This window comes from Elaeis guineensis, chromosome 2, assembly GCF_000442705.2.
Source record: "Elaeis guineensis isolate ETL-2024a chromosome 2, EG11, whole genome shotgun sequence".
Taxonomy (NCBI): domain Eukaryota; kingdom Viridiplantae; phylum Streptophyta; class Magnoliopsida; order Arecales; family Arecaceae; genus Elaeis; species Elaeis guineensis.
Window position 1 is genome coordinate 104,405,485 of NC_025994.2, and position 23,630 is coordinate 104,429,114.

General features: G+C 38.3%; 1 protein-coding gene across 4 annotated transcripts; it reads right to left on the reverse strand.

Moving 5' to 3' along the window:
* Window positions 1-371: 371 nt before the first annotated feature.
* Window positions 372-22,299, reverse strand: LOC105045423 (zinc finger protein BRUTUS). Of its 4 annotated transcripts, XR_003801755.2 has the most exons (15): window positions 21,747-22,299; window positions 18,396-18,602; window positions 14,673-14,867; window positions 14,217-14,584; window positions 13,342-13,567; window positions 13,090-13,258; window positions 11,719-12,972; window positions 11,424-11,595; window positions 11,120-11,341; window positions 5,249-5,386; window positions 3,550-3,784; window positions 3,355-3,414; window positions 1,888-2,067; window positions 724-795; window positions 577-643 (listed from the first exon to the last, which is right to left on the reverse strand). XR_003801755.2 is itself a non-coding variant. In XM_010923701.4 (14 exons), the coding sequence occupies exons 1-14, from the start codon at window positions 22,065-22,067 to the stop codon at window positions 509-511; spliced, it is 3,774 nt and encodes a 1,257-aa protein (XP_010922003.1). In that variant the 5' UTR covers window positions 22,068-22,298; the 3' UTR covers window positions 372-508. The 4 variants fall into 4 exon arrangements, 2 of the variants coding, with proteins under 2 accessions (XP_010922003.1, XP_073108593.1); XM_010923701.4 differs by lacking the exon at window positions 1,888-2,067 and having other exon boundaries at window positions 372-643; window positions 21,747-22,298; XM_073252492.1 differs by lacking the exons at window positions 1,888-2,067; window positions 21,747-22,299 and adding an exon at window positions 17,767-17,858 and having other exon boundaries at window positions 372-643; window positions 18,396-18,534.
* Window positions 22,300-23,630: the final 1,331 nt, after the last annotated feature.

The window sequence follows — 23,630 nt, forward strand, 5'->3', positions numbered from 1 at the left end:
TTGTCAGCCAAGCTTGGTTCCCGCTTGCTTTGAGCCGAGCTCAAGCCCAGCTTTGAGCTGCTCAGTTCGTTTGACAGACCTACCAGACAGCAAGCTAGATTCAGGATGTTGGACCGTCGTTCCTGACCTCACAAATGCTGACATTTCGTGAAAGAGGAAAGAAGAAAGGTGGAGGGAAACAAAAACAAAAACCAAAACCTTGGCAAACAAAACTTGACCTATTGCCTGTTAGATGGGACCTAATGCCTGTTAGATCGGACAGGGTTTAAGCTCAAAGTTCTGAGTAATAAATTTTGTTTATTGATCTTATTGTGAAAAACCTGTTGTTTGTTGATCTGATTGTGCAAAAAGTGTTGGACAGAGCCACTGTATTCTCTCAATTCGTGTGAAAAATGAATTCGCTATGAACTGGTGCGTACATTACAGAAAAAAACTACACATAGTTGGTATAAGAATATTATTTACACCTGGGGAAAATAACTCAAAGAAAAGCAAGGCAAACCCCTCATTAATTTGATGTGGAGCACATAGAAGAATCAGCCTTTATTACCCTCGTATTATATGACGGACAAAAACTGCATTTATGGTATAGCCAGTGGAAGCGTGCCGTCCCCTTTTTACCACAGTCATTGCATAGTATATCCTGAAATACAACTAGTAATTATTTAGCCATTGTCAATTACCTGCCCCGAAAAAAACAGAAATATTATGATTAAATCACACCTGACATCGATCTCTGTACTCTTCGGGAAGTTCTTCAGCAGCTAACAAGGCATCAAGCATGCCAAAATAAACCTGAATAAATACATTAATATGTTTATATCTCAATTACCATAAAGGACAAGGGAGGGGGTGGGGGCGCGGAGGGAAGAAAACGCCAGAGTGATAATTTGAGTTGGTGCATGCCATAGCTAATTTCTACCAGCTGGACTCTCGCACTTGCATTTAGGTAGACTGGGTATTTTCTTTATACAGTTAAAAGGAGAACAAAAAAAAGGATGGAAGGCAAGAGAGAGATGATCTGGAGCACCGTATGGGAAACCTCAAGTAATACATTACACATGAAAAAGTTAAATGCATATGTAAAATTTTGTTAACCGGACAGGCAAAGGCTCGACCCTTAACTCCATCATAGCTGAAACATGTTTCTCTAAAACACACATGAAGGACAATTTAGTGACATGGAAATGTCCAATAAAAGCACTCAGTTTTGAACCAACTAAGTTGAAGATGCCAGACAGGCCACAGATCAAGAACTGAACTTGAATTTCACTGCTCACCAATTAGAGGTGGCCTGGGTTTCACAAGTATTACGATTGTAAAAATATGAAAGACACCAGGAGGCGGGCTTGTCCACCATCTGTTATGATATAATTGTTAACCAAACACCAATCAAACTCAACTAGAGTAATGACGTGGGATGTGTGTATGGTGGCTGAATTTAGATGTAAGATTCAAAAGTAATTAATTGTTATTCTAGGCCTCCTCTGTCAGACTTAATTGGGTTTCCTAATCAAAAAATAATTTGATTACAAGTATTCTAAAAGTTCCTAACAGCATGTAGCATCAATTGATGGCAAGCTATCAAGATCAAAATAATGATGGGAAAAACAGATGGAGGGTAGTTTGGGTATTAACTATTGTGATGCCAAGGTCTGTTCTGAGTTTCTAAAGGGATTGCGTACAGAAATAAAGTCAGCAAGGTGCTGATCAGCAAGAAGTAAAAATTGCGGGTGGTAATGGTTTTAGCACCACACGGTGAGACAAATAATCAGCATAAAGAGAATGAATCAGCATGAAGCATAAATTAATCATCACATGGTTTATGGAAGATAGAAGAAGAAACATCGAATGAATTTCCCCGTCCAACTTTGCTTGCTCACATACCCATACACCAATTAGCAATAGGGTAATCATGAAGAATGGCCCACCATGGACATAGGCAATTTTGATGGCAGAAGAAATTCAGTCTCTGAACATCCCCCCAACTTACAGAACGCCATTTCCTCAACTTCCCTTCTATTTTGTGAATGAGGTCAATGATGATAAAACCAGAACATGAAAGACCTGAAGTAATGACTGTACAGAATTACAAAAGGGGAGGAGAAAAAGAATCATAGAAAGCACATAAAACCTGTCAACATTAGGTGTCTCACAATTTTATGAATAAAAACAGCCTCTTAATCTCTCCATCAATTATTTTTCGAAATGATCATCATTATTTTTCAAAATGTTCCTTAACAAAGGGATGCAATTTGATAAAATGCAGCACACAATACTGCTTATGCACCAGCATACGCATATATGGTTCCTTGACCACACTGCATTGCCTGTATAAGGTCATATGTATAGGGACTGAAAAGGCCCACTTATCACTGTGTGGCTGCATATACAGCCTCCTTGTTATTGTATGGTTACATATATGAGCTATCTTAGCATTCTGGAACCACAAAACGTATCCCTCTCTCATGTAGGTCCATATAGCTGAAGAGGTTCAAGCTCATAGTTAGGTTGATTTGAGTTTTAGGTGAGCTTGAGACAGATATTAATAATGTTAAAATGTTGATTATATTATAATTATTGATATTAGGTACTAAGCAATAAGCATTAGAGGCACAAATAAATGCCAAAGTCTAAGAAAATGATTAAATTTCCTGCCTTGATGTGTCAGAAAAGTGAGAGAAATGCCAGCAAATTTGAAAATGCAGCTATACAAATTTGCTACCAATAATATATCTGAACAATTCATCAAGCTCGTGTATCTAGTCACTGGAAAAATAAAATATCTGAGTACTCTGATAACAACAGCCCATCTTGGTGATTTAACATGAACATCTGAACATGCAAGAACAATACTAGTATATGTGTAATAAAAAATTGCAATACTTGCCGCTCAAACGCTAAAGTGCACATGCATGCACAGAATACAACAGTAGCAGCCAGTCCGAAATATCATTTTCTATTTTATGGGCTATCAAAATAAAAGGAATTAAAGATCACATCTTACGAAAGACCAGATCCCCTTCTTTAGAAGGGTCATTATGCAGTTATTGTCCTGACAATCCAGGGTCCTGGGAAGGGCAAACTTGTAAGGACCACATCTTCTGAAGGACCAGATCCCCTTCTTTAAAAAGGTCATTACCCAGTTATTGTCCTGACAATCCAGGGTCCTGGGAAGGGCAAACTTGGGACAGACCTAACCTTTAGCATTTGATCAAACCCATTATTTATTATCTGAAATTTACCCTTCTTTCCTTGCAGTCCATCCAAAATAAGACAGACTTTGAAACTACTTGGACAAAAAAAGTAATTATGCTTTTCCTGATTAAGAAACAAGATATAATGATATCTTACCGTCATGTCTCCCAATGATTTGCTACATATCGGACAAGTGTAATGACTGCAAGTGTATGCCTGCAGAAAAATTGGGAAAGCCTGATTAGCAATCAACTTCATTATAATTTTAATAAGACAAGAAAGACATGGACTCACAGAATGAGAAAAAATTCCTGTCTTAAAAGAAGTTTAGCATGACTGAGAATGATGTACCTGAAAACATGCTGAATGCATGAAATGGCCACAGCGTAGAGCTCTTACTGCTGCACTCGATGTAAATAAAAAATCACAACATATAGGACAGTTTGTCTCTAATCCTTTCTCCTGACACTTGTGCGTGACTAATTTCATTCCCAAGCAACAATTGCATTTCATGCAGTGAAAGAAGTCAACACCAAGTCCTTTTCCAACACGACACAAGTTGCAAAATGGACAGTGATACACAGTCCTGAAACAAAAGATTGCACTTTTAGATACTTTACATGAATATTCTTCTTTTGAGAAGACATCCAAATTTATTAATTGTTTTTATTGCTTCCCTGTATTATTTTTCACTTTGTTTTGGTCAGGCAGCTGGAAGGGAGATTGGGTGTATAGATGCCAGGTGAAGTTTATTAATATTAATAAACAAAATCAAATTAATAATCCATATTAATAAATAAAGTTTATTCATTTTGTTTATTCAGCTGAGGATTTATTTATTTATTTTTTTTCTTTTTGGGGAGAAGGGGGGGGGGGGAGGGTGTGGGGGTGTTGGGAGGATTTGTGGTCGGGGTTTAGCTAGTTGCCAGCTGGGGGAACCGTAGATGCCCTAGCATTAACACAGTGCAGGTTAAAAAATTAAATTAATGCCTAACAAATTCTAAAACAACAAGGGAGGACGTCACCAATGTTCAGCTAATCTTGGGAACTTGAAAAACAGAAAAGAAAGGAAAAAGTCAAATATTGATAGGGGCCACCCTCAGATCTTACAGACTTATAAGGCAAAAAACCAATTTTGGATACAATCCTCAAGATTTTACCAGAAAACATGCCAAGAAAAAAAAAATCATGTCACCATTCCAACCTATATTAACAAGACACTTCCTATGGGTGCTGGTGTGACACTAGGTAAAGTTTTATAAGAAGAAATTCTTAGATAATGGAAGGATCTCACATTTAGACACACATTCGCACCTAAAATATGTACCCAAGTTTATGTGACACAAATTCAAATCCTCCCTCACCCAAACCATCCTTGCCAATTTAGACTGATTTAGAATTTTTTGTAATCATGAAAAAAGTGATGCGTTTCTTAGCTGGTTGGTCAATATAATAGACTTATAAAACAGAGCAATTTCATCTAAGTCAGAATTTCTAAGAACAAAGTTCCAAACAATCATTTTGATGTCATCAAATTTGTCCAATGGTGTGGAAACATTTTTAGGAAGCTTAAAATCATTATTATTGTTCTCTGCAAGCAAACGTTAACAATAACTATGTAGAAGAATTTTCTCCTTGCCTTCATTATCTTCAACTCCACATTTCATTATTGTGACCTGTTCTTTGGTTACATTATAGAGACAGGAAGATAGGCAAAAGACATCCCAATCATTCATTGAAATACAGAGATTCTTCATCTATGTGGAACAAATTACAAACAGACAAACTAAACTAGAGGAATTGTCTAGCACTTACCAGGCTATCAACCACAATTCAGACTTCAGAGAAACACAATTTTTAATTTTCTAGATGAATATATAGAAAATTAAAGAGATTCTGCAATAAGCAATCTAAAAACCAACTCATAACAATTGCAACAATTGCATTGCACCAGCATTAAAAAAGATCAGTTGAAGCCAGTTCATAAACATGCACACTTCTCCATGCCAGTATATGATCCTTGAGAACAGTAGTCAAGCTTCAAAAGTACCTTTCATCATCAAAAAATTTGCAGATATTGCAATAATATTTGGCCATCGAGAATCCATCACATGAGGGGGTCTTGCACATGTGGCCAACTGGTTGAATCTTAAGACATCGCATACACATCATTTCAGTTGTTGCTTTTCTGCAGAAAATACAACCATAAAGTCAGGCATATTATCAACATTCTCTGTTATCATTTATGACTATTATTTTCCCATTCAAACATACTAAAATCTGGTAGCCAAGGTTTTAAATCCCGTAAGACGGGGCTGTTCCAATTTTTCTATAGAACAGGAAACACTGCCGTCTCAGTCTGTCCTGACACTTGAGATAGAAGATATCCCAAGACATTCCAATTAGGATGTTGAGACGCTAGTGGGACAGCCTTGTCCTGACACATGGGATGGTACCTATCCCGATATCCCGCGGGACATCCCGCTGGGACCTAAATCCTTGCTGAAAGCTATCATCAATTAATTGAAAGATATCAAAGTTTGGTGACAACTCAAAGTTATCCAATAACTGTTCACGGAACAAATTGAAGGAGAATTAGTGTCACAAGATTTAAGCAACTAATTATAACTCTCCAAATACAAGGCTTATGGCCTACAAAGTCAGATGCAATTGAAAATAATTAAGTGGCTGATCAAAAACTAATCAGGGCTTGCATGAACAAAACTCTAATAATCTTGATGAAGTGAGCAGTCTCTATCACTACTACAAGCAGCTAAAATTAAATTGTAGTCAAATATGAAGAAAGGCAAGCTTTCAACAATGAACCACAAAATTAGCAGTTGCACTCATACTTTCCAAACTCTAAATAACCTAAATAAAGTCAGAATATGTCATTACTAAAAGTGAATTGTTTATGTAGATTGGGAACATCAATCAACTCATAATCTCGGACAAAGTAATTATGAGCTCACATATGGTGATAGTGATTCTCATCACTAATCCTCATTTAAGTGTATACTAATATCAAAACTACCAGCCAAATTTCGAGGGACTACAGATGGTTATGCCTAACTCCATTTGGTTTCCCATGTGTGTAAAGTTTTAAAAACCAACTGCAGTATCTAGCTGGTTGAGGTACCCTATAGTGCATACACAGTATATAGGTACATATGGAGGAACCTATCAAGTTGGCATTCAAAAGATAGTAAAAATAAATACAATTCATAGATATAGATAAAGGAAGGAAAAAAATAATACATTAAAAAAGAAAAGTAAGAATATTAAGTTACACTTCTATACTTATTTGAGAGCCTATTTTGAAGCATAATATAGCATTTAGCCTTCAAAAGAAATATTGCCTTACTATGTTCAAATTTACAAATTATCAAATGATGAACAATCTCACAAAAAAAAAGAAAAAAGGAGAGAGCAAAAAGATGCACGGCTTAGTAGAAAACTAAGCTTAATGTGCCTACCTGTTAGCCCGGATATAATGTATATAAACTACCAATTTTCAAAAGGACAATGTATAGTCAATATTTTTCCATAGGAAGTGACTTGAAGCAATTGTCCACATGGTCCATATGTGTAGGAGTTGGACCGCATAAGCAAGTTTTTTGACCTATGAGAGAGGCCCTTGGTGGTGCCTCACTATATGGCCCAACACCAATCAGATGCAATCACAAGATCACATCCGCATATGCAGGTGCATATGCTGCCACAGGGACCATATTTCAAAACATGTAGGTGTGAGGACCTTTACACAACAAACATCATCTAGCTTAGCTTGCATGAATCCTGAAGGCAAGTTGTAGAATATTTCTTAACTGATCCAATATGAACTTCTTACCCCTTAAGGATATAACTCTAACTACGGTTTAAGCATTAAAAAGAGCCAAAGCCTTAAGCCAACATTCACCGATCGGCCAAATAATCACACGATTGGAAAAGCATGCTACATATCTAATGGGTCCTTAGTTGTTTCCTACAAGTATTTACGATTGATTATTTCACTTTTCTTGATGCAATTACATCCTACTTGGGACCTCCCAGAGAAAAAATTACATCTGTAAGTAAATTTAATCTGTTTTTCAGATACTTTGCTGAATATTGGTACCACTAATAGATGCAGCCATGCTACATCAGACCACATATCAGCACAAGATCAAAAATGACAAAACCAAAATGAAGTTGACAAAGAAAAAAAAAGATTTTTATATTTATGCAAAACAGAAACCACGGTTTTAAATATTGAACCACAGCATCCATCTCAAGCATACCGCATCATATCAATTACCGTAATGCCAAAACCGATATGCCACAGTGGCTCCAAATGGTATTGTATTGACACAAAGTATGGGCATTCCAATTTCGCATCTTTATCACATCCCAACATGGGGCAATACCATGTCATGTTGTACCCTGCCAAAAAGGTACTAGTATTGAGATGTGAAACCTCTATGGAAACTTTAACACCCTTATTTCTACTCCATTAAAGCCCCAAGGAACTTCACCAGATATGGTCATCACACATGTCTCATTTACATTAAAAAAAGAGAGAGTAAAATTGACTTTAAAGGTCCCAACATGAGAGGGAAATGGTTTGCTAGTGACTAGTGCAGGAGACCGGATCCTTCTCTTTCTCTCTTTGCTTCCCCATTGTCTCTTCCTTGTCTCCTTCCTAGCTTCTCTCATCTCTTCTTTCTTCCTGAAGGCAGACGAAACTATCACCTGCTATAAGAGAAAGTATAGTGGTTGCCTCAAATCACAACTACGACCCTTCCTTGTCCAAAATCCACCATCATTTAAGCTCACAGTATCAGCACTACAGATCATACCTGCTCATCCAAAAACACTTGCAATTGGTAACATGATAAGCCTGCAAAAAATGAGACAACATTGTAGAACCTCCTTGGTCTCCCAAAGACAACTTCCAATAACAGCCTTTAGACACAAGGTTTGTCATGCTTTCAGTGTTGATCACTAAAGAACAATGTTGCTGTGGTGTGAAAAGCTAAGCTATGCCACTAATGTTCACTTGATCAGCCTGAGATTCCATCGTCCTCCTCAAAGCATTGATACATGCCCAACCCATACTTGTCATACTCTCCAACTAGAACACTCAAACACCAAGTTGGTTGTGTACTAACTTTATGCCGAGTCTCCCATGAGTTAAAGCATGCCAAGTTTCAGTGCAAGCTTTCTAGCCTCTAGTGATCTGGTCTGCTAACAAACCACCATCTTATTGAATAGTTTTGTCATCCAGGATTTGAAAGGGACCTTTCTGAAGATACCATGCTTTTTTTGATCCTTGATTTGTAACACCAACTAGCAGTTTTGCTCAATTGTGTGCAGTCAAAAACTTATCATCCTAAATGTCAGTTGGAAGGCTAGCCCAATATCCCATCATCATTTAAGCTCACAGTATTGGCACCATGGGTCATACATGCTCACCCAAAAACACTCTTGCAATTGACACATGATCAACCTGCAAAATGAGACAACACCGTAGAACCTCATTGGTCTCCCAAAGACAACTTCCAATACCAGCCTTAAGAGACAAGGTTTGTCATGCTCGCAGCGTTGATTACTAAAGAATGATGTTGCCGTGATGTGCAAAGCTAAGCTATGCCACTAATGTTCACTTGATTAGCCTAAGATTCCATCATCCTCCTCAAAGCATTGATACATGCCCAACCCATACTTGTCATACTCTCCAACTACAACATTCAAACACCGAGTTGGACGTGTACTACCTTTATGCCTCGTCTCCCACAGCTAAAGCATGCCAAGTTTCCGTGCAAGCTTTCTAGCCTCTAGTGATTTGGTCTGCTACCAAACCACTAGCTTATTGAATAGTTTTGTCATCCAGGATTTGAAAGGTGCCTTTCTGATGCTACCATGCCTTTTTTTGATCCTTGATTTGTAATGCCAACTAGCACTTTTGCTCAATGGTGTGCACTCAAAAACTTATCATCCTAAATGTCAGCAGGAAGGCCAGCCAGCCCAATACCCCATTGTCATCACCTCCTCAAACTCCTACATCCTTATTGACCAGAATAACTAGTAGAATTCTCTAGTGTGCTCAACACATACTGCTCAAATGATGACAATGGGATCCAATGAATAGAGATTGCTAGCAGTTCAAGAAAAGAATTGGCTCTTTATAGCGATTTTCATCTCTTCTTGCATGACCACCTAACCTTCCCCTGTCTGCTTATAGTCCAACCAGTAAATGGGACATACCACATACCTGTACAACCCTTGGCTTTGCACTGGCAAATTGGACATTCGCCATATTGATAATCCGTACAAAGTGATTCTATGCCCCATGGCCACAACCAATACAGAAATGTCTATTGCTTCATATCTTAACAACAATAGAGTTCCTTCACTTGCATGTCAAACACTCCCAATGTCATGCAATATCCGTCAAACATTTGTCTAACCTCGTCAACAATTAGCATCAAGCAATTTTTGCAAAATTCCTATTTCCTACTTTTTATTTTGTATAGCCAGCTTGATTACCATGATTCCTTGGACTCATGTTTTACCATCCTTAAGACATGAAATAAGCAAACCTATTCTGCAGCAGATCTGTAAGAATGTAATGGAGATTCCTGTAAATCAAATCCTTGACCAAGATGACTCAAGAAATCCCACGAAGGCTGGAAGACCTCATATTCATGAAAATGATTGTTTTACTCTAGCATTGATTTCGGTAAAATTTAATTTCCATTGGGAAGTTCAGCATATAATTATCACAGATCAAAGATAGGCTGTTTTAGTTTTTTTCAAGGCATTGCAAGCTGCTCTTCTTCAATAAAGTAGCAGATGATGGATCACACATTACCTTTGATTTTACTTGCTATCCAACAGAAGCAACTTTACTTTCAAGATTGCAATAATCTCTTGTAATCTTCTCCATGTGGTTCATGATAATCTAATCATATCATATTTCCTTCTAGTAGTTATTACATGCTCTTTGATAGTGTGACCTAGTGTTCCAAAGATTGCATCATAACCCTGAAACCTATCTTCAAGTTGTCAAAGCCTTTCACTTATCAGAATCAAAATTACCTAACACATTTGAAAACAGATTCCAACCATCTTCCAATCAAATTAGTTTCAGGTTGGATATAGATAATGTTGAAACAAGACCCAGCCGAATAAATTTGCATTCTTATTCCCAATGCCAAACAGGAGTCTAGCTTAACCTAGATCAATAAGAAGAACAAGAATTGATTGTCATGCCTTCTCCAAAAAAGAGGGAAAAAATATCATCTTCCTTACTATAGCAGGCAGCAACCGTAGACATAATCCCAGACTAAGAACAATAGCAATTATCTTTCTGCCTGTCCAATTTGCCCTAGGATAAACCACTACAGTTGTCTACTTCTTTCCATGCTCACAATGTAGTTTGCAACGTGAGAAGATGGCTCTCTTTCTAAGGACCAAGACCTATAATTCCTCTGTGGCTCCAGCATACCAATAGATCCTGAGCTCATTTACCCAACGATCTCCAACTATCACAAAACCCCTCAAAACGCCAACAAATTATCGTTACAATAAAAAAGGTCTATCTAAGAATAAAATTAATGAACACAAGTAGAGTTATAAAAATTGGTTGCATTAATTATTCAGCTCCTTATTTTAAATTATGTTCTCCATACATTACTTTTGCAGATAATTGAAGAGAAATATCAAGAACACCACTAGAAACCAACATGTTATAACCGATCTACAGTAGAAAATATTTTAAACACTTTCATCCACAAATCCTAAGTCTTCATATTTCTGAATAGGTTCAACTTATCTTAGAATTTTCATCTTACAACTTTATATATAGCATATTTTTATTTTCAGATAAGTTGTTAAGTGTTCATCTCTACATGGACCTAAGTGGAAATGAGAGTGATACCTATCCATTGGATGATCACTGACTTTATCATGGCAGAATCTGCATGTGAATAACTTATTACAACACGCAGCAAGGAGCTTGCAATTTCTTTTGTAGTGCTCACAGCCAAACATTTGCTTTTCTGAATCTCGAAATGACGGAGAGCATCCAGGTACATCTTCCCCCTCTGTTGTTTCCTCTGTTTTTGCTTGCAGTAACTTCTGCTGTGCAGCTATCCAGCGACTGCAAAAACCATTTTCAGCTTATTACAGAACTTGTGAACAAAAACTTATGACGCATATAAACAGTAGTTAGTACAACAAACCTTGTCATGAGGTTTTGAATAAGATATGCCTTTCTTCGTGGATCAAGCGTTGGATCTCGAGAAACCTTCCGTATCTCTGACTCAAGTTCATTCTGGTTCATCCGAAATATATCTTTCCAGCCAGGTTTGAACATCTGGTCACTTTGGTCGACACTTTCTTGGTATCCAGTTCCTAAGACAACAAAAGAAGAGTAAACATAATAATTTGCATACAAAATAGAATGTCAACATGCTGCCTCTATATTTGGATAGACAAACTTCACAAATTTCAGAATAACAAAAGCAAAGAAAAAACCTTTTGAAATAACAAAAAACTCCGTTGCATCCTGTGATGATACAGGAGCACCCTTCCACCATTCATTTAGCCACTCATTAAACATTGTGTTTTTGGTTGCCTGCCTCCATGTATCCATCATCCTGTTCTGCTCTTCTTGAGTAAGTGCAGAAGTAACCCACGGTAACATTGATTGGAGAACCTCTGCTCCTGTTGTTCCAATTATGCGACCAACAATCTTATCCTGCTCCTCCACAGAAAAATGTTGGTCAAACAATGGCCACAACTCAAGTTCTTCCCTAAAAACGTGATGATCCAGAGTCACCCGAATAGATTTGCACATGCCTTGAAGCTTCGTAGCAAGCTCATTTTGTTTCCTTCTCCAATCAATACCCTCGCCAGAAGAATTGAAGTCACTTCCAGCTGCATCAGCTTTAGCATTTGTCTTTCCCAAGCTATCATGCAATTGTGAAAGCTCTGAAAGAACTTCAGATATATCTTTAAATAACTTTTCCTCCTGCTTATGGTCTAGAGTGTATGAATGGCTCACATTATGAAGAGTCTCCCTTGATTCCAAAGCTGGAAATACAACATCATCCTCAGCATTACTATGAGCTCTATATAGACCCCACAAAAGACGAAATCTCCCACTGAACTGCCGAAGAAAAGCCTCATCACAATCTATAAGCTTTCCTGATTCAACATCCAGATATTCCAAATCTTTGCGGATTGCTTTATGAAATTTGAAGATGTTGTCAATTGGCCTCACAGTTTTTTCTGTATTAGATGACATAAAGTCTGTCTCCCAATTAAAGAGACTAGAATTTAGAGAAGGAGCAGCAGAATTGTAAGACAATGAACGCAGACACTTTGCAGCACCCAGTGAACTTATCCCTAAGTTGCTGTTATCAACTCCTAACCCAGGTACGCAGCAAGGCTTTTGGCTACATGATGATTTTTCATTTTCAACTGTCTCTGAATGACCATTTTCATTAGCATGTCCACATGTCTCTGAGAAGTTGCATCGTTTAACTGGCCTAGCATCTTTCTCACATTGCAGAAGTGATGATTTGTCCTTATTGCTAAGCGGACAAGCACATGCACAGACCATTTGATTGCAACCTTCTTCTAACTCATTTTGCTCATTTAAAAGACAGCAACCAATTGCCTTGGAAGTCAAACATATGAACTTGCCAGGACTGGAAATATCCTGGGATCGACCCTTGCATGCCCATCCAGAGAAAAGAGTAACAAGTGAAGTTTCAGATAATGGAGCTGCACCACACATACAGCAATGTCTCATATGACTTTAATAGCTGAATGAAAAAAGCCTTTTAAAAAAATCATGCAGAATACATAAAGACATGAAAATATGATGCATGAATTGACAACCTGCCAGATGCATATTCTGGAGAAAGGACCTTGCCTCCTCGTCGCTTAGCTTTGAGATGAACCATGGTAAAACACGCTCTAACAGTTTCAGTGGCATCACACATATACTCTTGTACAGAAGTTGCCGCTGCTTCTCAGGAGAAAAATGTATCCTGGCAAGAGGAAGAACCTAGAGGAAGAAGGGGGGAAGCAGAAATGTCAGCCCAAATTTCACAAGTATCATGAAGTCTATGTTGTCAATAATAAGTTTACCTCTGCTTCCTCACTACAGAAGTGCCTCTGAATGGTGTCCATTATTCCATCAGCATGTGCACATAAGTCAGAGCAGAATTCTGCAGAAGTTACATTTGCTCCTGCACTTTGAATCTGTTCAATTAAACACCTGAACTTGTTAAATTGACTTTGTTCTTCTGCATGCTCCTGCACAAAAGAGACTTCCCCATCTACCGCCGGAAATATGACTTGATCCTCAGCAATACTGTCCAAGTGTAAAAGAAACCTGGTTATTGAAAAGAAAAAAAGAAAAAGAGAACATGCTTCGAGGGCTGTCATTCAAGTTCAACTTCCGATATTTTATTCTATTTTATATCATGCATTGGAAGTAGCAGCATGTGTGGGTGGTGACCAAGACTAGCACATCCCACGATAAAACGCATGTCTTATTCCAACATTTTTTTTTAAATTCACATATTGCTCTGTTTATACATGGTTTGGGAGTCTAACATGGACCATATTCCACATGCAACAAGGGTCATTGAAGGAGTCCTAAACTTCAGGAACAACAAATGATAGAAGCTTTGTTTGGCTAGAATTTCTTTTTCTAAGAAAAAAATTGACATGATAGCCCTTTTCTTTTATGATGCAAAAGCCCAAATCTGAAACCCACATCCATATTCATGCAATAGTAGTGGCCAAGGCAATCAGAATGGCAAAAGCAAAATACTTGGCAAATAAACGAATTTGAAAAAAAAAAATACAAATATGAAAGCAGCAGTTACATAAGCAGTACTAGCATCCTGCCTTTTAACCAGCCAATACTGGGTGCTCATTATCTAAGATAAATTACTGCCTGTTAAAATTTCCAATGAAATTTTCTTGCTAAAAAAAGTGATCAAGAAGCCTTATACCTATGGAAGATGCATATGTCAGCGACAAATTGTAGTCTTGCATTGAAGGCAGACAAATCAGAAAAATCACTGGAAAGTTGAATCTTTCTTGCTTCTTCTGCTATATCACTTAATTCTTTTCTGATAGCATTGTGCCAATGCAATATCTCGTCTATTGGGTGCAACCCCCGAACATCAACAGCACTGCATTCTGATGCTGTATGTTTCCTCTTTCCAATATTGGAATGTCCACTTGCACATGTGTAGTTCTCAGTGTAATCAACCAACTTGCCAGGCCCACATCTGAGATTGCTCTGTAGTTGAGAATCATCACAGTAACTCTGCCCCATGTTTGTAGTGCCTTTTCCTTCCATCCAGCTGAATATAACCTTCATTATTTTGCAATTAATGTCAAATGCAGCCTGTTTGAAGGATTACAAGTAGATTTTTTTTTCTTTAAAAAAAAGCCATTCTTACCTTTTGAAGAAGCTTTTCTCCTGGTACTATCTTGCACATGCATTTTAACATATCTTGATGTTCATCAGGTGAAATACAAGCTGAAAGCCAGGGAAGAAATTCTGCCATCATATTCACAGGGATACTACATAAAAACTGCCAGACCAAATCAGCCTGCTCTTCAAATGAAAACTTCTCAATAAGCAAGGGGTATACCTGTAACACTAGCAAACATTTAGTAAACACTCGTAATTGGCTACAAATGTTTCATCGGCAGAGAATAACATATGATATTATGAATGGAATTTATAGGTAAGTCCAACATATTGAACTGTGAGGCAGAAGAAACAAAAGTAATAACCTAGAAGTGAATAAGGAATTCATAGCTAACAAAATCACTTGTTCACTAACTCTTACTCATTGCTCTCTTGCAGTACAGAGAGAACATAGGACCGGTTTTCCATAGATTTGTGGAAACAACTAATCTATCAATGCTCGTCGAACCTGATAACCAAAACACTTAAATTTAACATTCACATGTCAATCTCCTGAACCTGATGTATGAACTTTGAAACTGATTATTGATGTTCAATATCAGACACTTGGTCTATGTCATTGACTGATGAAGGACTTCTCGTCCACAAGAACTAAGCAAAAATTTTCCAACGTGGAATCAAGGATAGGTAATGGTGCAAAATATTGGAACATATAACCAGAATGCAGATGTGGATTGTCAATGACCAAGTATAGGATTCAAATGCTGACCATGTTGTGCTATGCCGGCAAAGTGCTGGGCACTGTGTACACATGTATGAAGCAATACCTTGCAGGGTGTCAACCTCCGTCAAGCCAGCACAGATCAAAATGGCTCAATATCGTTTGGTGCTCAGCCAATTTTTAAGCTTTTATTTGTTTTGGCGCTGCAACACTAGCCCACATGCCCATCAGCACTGACACTTGAATCTTGCTACAAATCAACTTTGCATGTACCACTCTTTTGTGCAGTTGGTGTTGTACTTACCACCTTGATTTTGTATATTTAGTCTGTTTGCCCTTGGTTTTCCCATATTACCATGAAAGGAGTGTCAAATCTAGTTATCTCTTGTCCTTGTTTATCACAAGCAATAATTGGAGCTCCAGTTCATCAATCTGGCCGTTTAGTCATCAATTAGCTACCATCAAACTTATCCATTGATGTCACCTTTGAAGCAGCAAATTGAGCCAACAGTAGAAGTTTGCCAGAAGTTGAAATGGTAGGGATTCTATGATTGGAAGCAAGAAGATTCATAGCAGAAAATTTATATCACCCAACAAAGCATTGCAGGAAACTTTTGGAATCCATCTTCTTGCTGCTCATTTCTATTGCTCCAATAACTGCAGAGCTTATTCAAGCTATATTTCCTTCATCTGGATTTTTAACATTATCCAACTTGGATTTAAGATTATCAGCAAACCCCTAACATCATCTAAAGTTTTACTACTCTTATACTCTTCTTTTAGAGATCTATCAAGGCATCTATGCATGGTGAAAAATTAGAATCCAGTGGGTTGATGATGCAGCGGAAAAAAAGGAAGAAGAGGTGATTTGATCGACGAGGTTATGCTTTGAAGATCAACACGTGAATAGAAGAAAACTGGATTGAAGAATCCTTCACTTGGTGAAAGAAATTCTCTCAAAAAGAATTTCATTAATATCTCAAATGCTACCCCTTACAATGTATCATGCACATATTTATTGGACAAAATACCTTGACCCTAATTCAAGCATTAAACCCAATATAGAATCACGCTCAAAATAGGATTCAACTATAAGAAAACATACTAGAATTATTCTATTATAAATATGGAAACTGGCTGAAATTTGATACTGTCCCTAATAGAAAATTTATAAGAAAATCTGCCAAAAGCATTTTCTTGCTAAAATCTTCGCCCGTGAATCTGTTGGTTCCTTCGATGCTTGGTATAACCTAATTGGTCATAGTACTTATTGATTGCATATTGTGCTGCATTAGTTGTTCTCTTACAAATTGTTCAGACCACCATGAAATAAAACAATAGGGTCATCATAAACCCTTTTACGCATTTACCAAGCTATTTTGAGGTATTGTTCTTTTATGCCATTTTTGTTGTCTTGGTGCCAGCTTTACTGCAAATGCCTTGCTTTGGCACCATTTTTGACTTGTACAAGTGCAAAACTCTTTAATGATTTTTCATGTCCTCGAAGCAATATTTTGTTGTTATTTCATTTCTTCGGTGTGATCTGTTTGACACACGTTGGAACCCAGCAAGAAAGCCACATATTCCAATCAACTAAAAAAGCATAAATTAGCACCTTTAACTGCCCATCAAATTAACGATCTGGCACGCCTTTCAAATTACATAGTCAACAAGAGACTTCGATTTGTACAGTGAAATTGGATATAACGGGACTTAGCAACACATAGGCGAACAACAATCAATCCTTGCAACATATTGTCTTTAATTCTTTATCCTTTGATACAACCATTTCAGTAAGTTCATAAGGTATGAGCCATAAAATACTAATTTCTTTTTCTTGAATTGTGATCCTTGATTAAATCACCCTTGCAAGAATAATACTCAACTTAATTACCATTACAAAACCTCTCACCAACTAGATGAGGAAAGTGGAGGATATCTTGACAATTGAACAGTCCATTAACCCACTTGAATTTATCAGAGGATTGACTTCAGATGGGAAGGATGACATACAAGGCCCTTTTTAGTGATCTTCATTTCAAATTTAATACTCTGACTTGATCAGCATTGCAAGATCTTATATAGATTGGATTAGGAAAGTGGATGTTATCTTAAAAATTCAACATTCTACTAATCCACTTGAGTTTATGCGAGAATTATTTTTAGATGAGAAAGATTTCATATAGGGTCATCTTTAGTGACTGGCATATTAATTTGAGGATGCTGGTTTCAGTCTTGCCGGCAATATGCCAGTGCTCTATGCCAGCACAAATCCTAGCAAGACAAAGTTCCTATCACAGCAGGATGTAAACACGTGAGGCTATAAAAGTAAAATGATCTTATAGTCTTTAAAGTGAATGACATAAGTCATAGCAATCAGGTCAGTTAGAAACTTTACATCTAAGAAGCAAGGATACTTCAAACCCTTATCAGATAATGATAGTCATTGGATACTCCTCAGATACCCTTCCGATATTTGCATCAAGTATCCTGTTTTACAAAAAATTTTTTAGAAAAATGAGGGAGGAAGTCCATTTTGTAGCCTATTGATATTAGTATGAAAATATAAAGTATGAATTGTGGTCTACGAAATAATGATGGTAATGAGCTTGTAAAAGTTATGCTACAATACCAAGCATGAATTATGTTATTTTGATATCCTACCAACTTTTCTTATATACATACATATGCATGTGTGTCTATGTGAGTAGATGTGTATTTTATACACATGCATACACATATATTTATACATGTACATGTATAAATATTACTTGACATATCCTAGTCGTATCATATCCTACTCTTTCAAAATTTGTCATATTAGCATATCCATCTCATGTTGTATCCTTATTCTACATCCATGTCCATGCTTCATAGATTTACATTGATTATTGCAAGTGTCATAATGACCCCGTGTAAGTAAGCTATAAATTCTCTAGCACCTTTTCTCATTTTGTACAGCAGGAAGTAAATTCAGTAAAATGATTTATATCCTAACATTCAATATGAGAATTAGAAAGATAGTACCTGCTCCTCTTCCTTAGACATGTGCTGACTAAGAGATGTTTGAATGGCTCCAGTGCAGGAAGCAAGTTCTCTTCGAAAACTGTCAGTTTGCACATCCGAGCTTAACAAATCAAACAACTGATCAAAAAGATCACTCTCCCCTTTATGCTCGAGAGAGTATGTCCGTGCTACATTCTTGACACGGATGTCAAGAGCTGGAAAGATAACCTGTCATAGAAGGGAAAAATTGATCATTAAAACCAAATTATTTTTTTTGGATGCAATTGTAGCAAGCATTCTAACTACCATAGGTTGTTTCAAGATTCGCCATTTCGGTACCAGACCACGTACCAGTGCTATCTTATTGTAGTGTTGGTACACAATTCAATATGGTATGAGACGGTGTACCGAGTGTCGGTATAGTACAAGATCAGTACGGTATGGTATACCCCGTATCAGATAGTACGGATCGGTACAGCAAACCATAGGTTGTTTATTTTAACCCCAAAGTAGCGGTATTAGAAAGATTTAAGTATACATTGTAGGATCTACAATTATGCACAGATTCTCCCTTCCTCCCCCCCCCCCCCAAAAAAAAAAAAAAGCAACTTGGTGTTCAGTATAAACCTTAGCAATTTATTTTACTTTATTTCATATTCACATAAAAAGATTTCAACTGTAAATAAATTAAAAGGAAGAACCTATATATTTGTCCTTCAAGAGAAACTTTTCAAAGAAAAAAAAAAAAAAAAGAAGATAAGAATTGATTAAGTATTTAGAACAATTTAGCCAGTAAGGTTTTGGTATGCCATTATACGGAGTGCACAAGAGCCAACTAGGGTCAACTTCATCCAACCATATTATCATGTTGTAGATGAAGGCAAAGAAGGTTGTCCAACTAGGTTACCACAAGATCAAATATGCTTGGCTCATCCAGAAGGAAAAATAAACATAATTATCTAATTTTGAGTCCACCCCACATACCTACTTTATAGGCATCCTTTATCAATGGCCTGAATCCATAGTATGAATTAACTTAAAAACCTTTTTCTTATTATACATATCCAAAACTCATTAGTCTCTTCTTTTATATTCCAAATCCAAACAAATAATCTCTTCTTGAGATGCTCCCTCACAATAATTAACCCCCATGTCCACAAAAATAAACAAATTAAAACACTCATAAGAACCATTGCGGCCTACCAAATAAGTCCAAAATATCACAGGTTTTTTCCTCACTTTATCCTCTACCACTGACATATGTATTAATTCTCTATACCTTTTAATTACTTTTCCCCACTTTACCATGCATGCACCCAAGCATCACCATCTTAGCATAACTAATCTTATGCTTATGATTGACCAATTGTCCATTACACCATTTTTGATCTATATAACACAGTTAGGCTTTTCATTGGCATTTGTCAACAACAGATGCTTGGATATCTGCTGCAACCTCATGAAGAACAAAAAAAGAAACACTAAATGTCATTTCTTTTATTGAGATGACAAGAACTGTGCCCGCTAAGTATAATATTGCATGTGATATTTGATTCTGAGGATTTTGACTCCAAATAATCAAAACTGACATTTCAAAGTTACATTAGAAAAAGAATTAAAACAAAGAACAATGTCTTGCCAATCCTCCTAGGGAGATCCACTTGTAAACTATGCAGGATCATTATTTTGCCAGAGATTTTTTTTCTTACATTTTTTTTTATTGTAATTTCTGGGTTTTTATGGATGTTGGATAGTGATAGATATGGAACAATATAAGAGGCTCCGGCAACATGAAGAAGCAATCATGCAAGAAGAAGCCAATGTCGAATTATTAGATCATAGTATATCAACAACATACAAGTATACAATAAATGCAAGATCAACAAAAGAAACCCAATACTCATCTTAATCACCTCAAGAATCAGATGCAAGAAATCCTTGCATTTTTAGAGGCAGATAAGCCATACTGGAAAGAGTAACCCTTAAAGTAAATCCTGTTGAACTTCAACTTATTTGTGAAGGAAGAAGTTTGGAGGAATTCAAAAAATTACAAACTAGAAAACATTGTAAGCCAAGAGAAAACAACTGTTAAAAACTGAGTGTGGAAGCAAATGTGCAGCAATCTGCTATATTTAGCCATGGACTTCAAGGGCAAAGTAAGGGGCAGAGCAGAAAGTAAGAGAATTTGGAAGAAGAGGACAACTAGCTTGTATAACTATAAAAAAGATAACAAGGCATTATCTTATGATATCACAATTATGGAGAGCAGTTTTAGGACCAAAGAAGCTGTTTGGTGGTTCCTCAAGATACTTATAGCATGCCAGTGATGGAAAAGCACTTTTAAGCTTAAGGTGTTGGATTTCTATATGAAGGATTTCAAGGAATCAAGTCCTTTTTTGCTTAGCACCAGCTGTCCAAAGGGAGAAAAGGCTGCTACGAGACTGAAGGGTGCAGTGAACATGTGATCGGATGATGCGGAATGTCTGCAACACTGCATCATCGGACCACAGATGAAATCCATTAGGTGGACATGAAGAAAAAGGTGGCTATCTGGAAAAAGATGGAAAACTTTTCCCCATAATTTCCGGCAGTTCTTGTTTATCAAATTCTATAGACGTAGGCAAGAACCATGTATTTGTGTGTAAGCTGTTCCCACATGCTAGAGTATATGAGTCAGAAAGTGAAAGGTCGCAGCGGCAGCAAGGTTTTATGCCAGACTCCATTTTCACATTCTGCTCGGTTTTGCTCCACATCTTTTTTGGGGATATTTTTTCCTTTTAGGGCGTACTAGAGGTTAACAAAGACGTTCAATTTGCCACATCTACAAACTTTCAAGGTACAATTCCACAAAAATAAGTTTTAGAACGGCGGCCAGCTGGCTGAAACCGCACAATCACTAGCAGCACAAAATGATGATATTTCGATTCCAAGAAAGGGAGGTTTCAGCATATTCTACGGTTGGTGGATTAAATCTTGGAACCCAGAACATAAATAAACAGCAGCAAAATCAAGATGCGAACCGAACCTTCATTTGAGCCCAAAACTGATAAAAGAACGAAAAAGGGGGAAAAAAACGCTACGTAGGCTCAGAAATTTCATAAAAGAACCTTTCTAGTACCTCTTAATCCAAATGATTTCGTACTTTGCACTAATTTACACCATTTTTTTTGCAAGCTGACCCCACTCATCCTGGTCAAAATTTTCAGATCCAAATTTCGAGCAATCAAAGGCTTCAAGATCCACTAAAAACAATTATTTATAGTAATGAAAACCTAACCGATTCACCAAGACTCCTACCACAACTTTTTTCACCTATCAAGCCCTAAAAATTTGCCACTTATCCCAAAGAAGAGAAAGATAAGGAACCCGTACCTCGTCCTCCGCATTGCAGTGGTGCTTGTAGATGGCGAAGAGGAAGCGGCAGCGCTCCGCGAGCGACTGCACGTCCCCGCTGCGGTCGGTGGCGAATTTGACCGCCGCCCTGTTGAGCCGTTCGAGCTCCGAACGCATTGCCTTCTGGAAATACAAGAATACCAGGATCGGATATTTCTGGGCCGAGTTCTTGATGCATCCGTTCGAGGAAGAGGGCGCCGAGGACGAGGACGAGGCCGAGGCCGAGGCCGGATCGATGGAATTCATCGGCTTCTGGGGCATCAAAGCCAGAACTCCATCCCCTGCCAATGGCGTCGCCATCCCCACCCACCCACCAAATCTCTCTCCCCCAGCTAGGGTTTAAAAATCCCGAACCCTAATCGACCGACTTCCAATAGCTCCAGGGCTCAGATGTCTAATTCTCTCTCCACTCTGTCTCTTTTTTTCTGAAATTTATGGAACCATATCCCTTTTCTTCTCGACGAGGAGAAAGAGGGAGCAGGCGGCGAAGGCAGGAGAGAGACTTACCGCAATTCGTTGATAAGGGGGGGACTAAATTGGTTTTTGGCTTCTTAACGTATTTTTATAGTCGGTGACACGTGGAGGCGAGTAGACGGCCCTGCCGCGTCAGCGGACGAGACTGCGGGCACGTGTGGGTCGAACGTGCGAGAGGGGCGGAATGGGTGGTGGGGGATGCCGTCCCGTTCTGCTCCCCGGCCCCCACTGACCGGTCTCTACCCCGACCATCCCCGTAAGCGACCACTTCGCCCGATCGTGGCCGTGGGCGGTACCGGAAGGGGTATAATGGTCATTTGAATCATCCTTCGGCGGTCTCGGACGCTTGGCTTCTCCTGATTCCCGGAAAGTAAATGAAACAACGATTGTTAAATTACATATATAACCCTATTCCGTTTTGCATATCCGTTGGCGCCTTGGGTATAAGTCATATCCTAGCCGTTGAAACGATGCGCTTGGTGGACGACAAGGGGACAGCTATTAGAAATCCACTTTTCTAAGAACGCTAATCAGATATCCACTTTTCTAAGGGCCGCAAAATTTCTTAACATGGAAAATCGAGGTGGACCACACACCGGTTGTCTGACCATAGCGGTTTGATTTATCCATGCACTCGTGAGACCAAGTTAGATCTTTCTTTTATATTCGTTGGTATCAAGCACATCATCCTATACCATGCCCGTGGCCAATAATTCTAAAATGCACAAATATTTCTATGCTAGATTCAAATTGCTGTGTAACAAATATTTGCTCCGTAGATTTTTTTAATTTGGAACGGACATGTATTTGATGAACCGACCAGTTATTATATTATCTTATTTATTTACAACTGAATGACAACAGGATCACTTTTTTTTTTTTTTTTTTGGTAACACAACATGATCGCATTTTGGTAAAATAAGGTGGTGGTGGTTACAGCGCGGGGCGCGGCGCGGGCACGCGCGGCGGGGGAGGAGTGCGTGCTGCGGGCGGGCCGAAACGTGGCCCTCCCATGCCGCCACTCGCCCCGCGCGGACGGGGCCGCGTCGAGATCGCGCCGCACGTCACTCTGCTTCTGGAACCGCCAGGTTGAGGCGCCGTCGCTATTCACTACTCCAAATGGCACCGTCCGACGGCGACCGCAGAGTTTTATTTTCCACCCGGACGGTTTTACCCCTGGAATAAACTTTGGGCTCCTCCTTGTTGGGTTCTCCTTAATACCGTCTGCTAGACTTTTTTGGTTTTCGGGATGTTTGGGCCTTTGGGGGGCATTCTTACCCTTACGGGGAAGATTGAGGAGGGGGTAGATTTGGAAAGAAAATAATCATCTGAAGCGTCCCTTGCCACGTTTCAGGAGAAAAAAAACTCAAAAAAAAGCGATAACGGGGG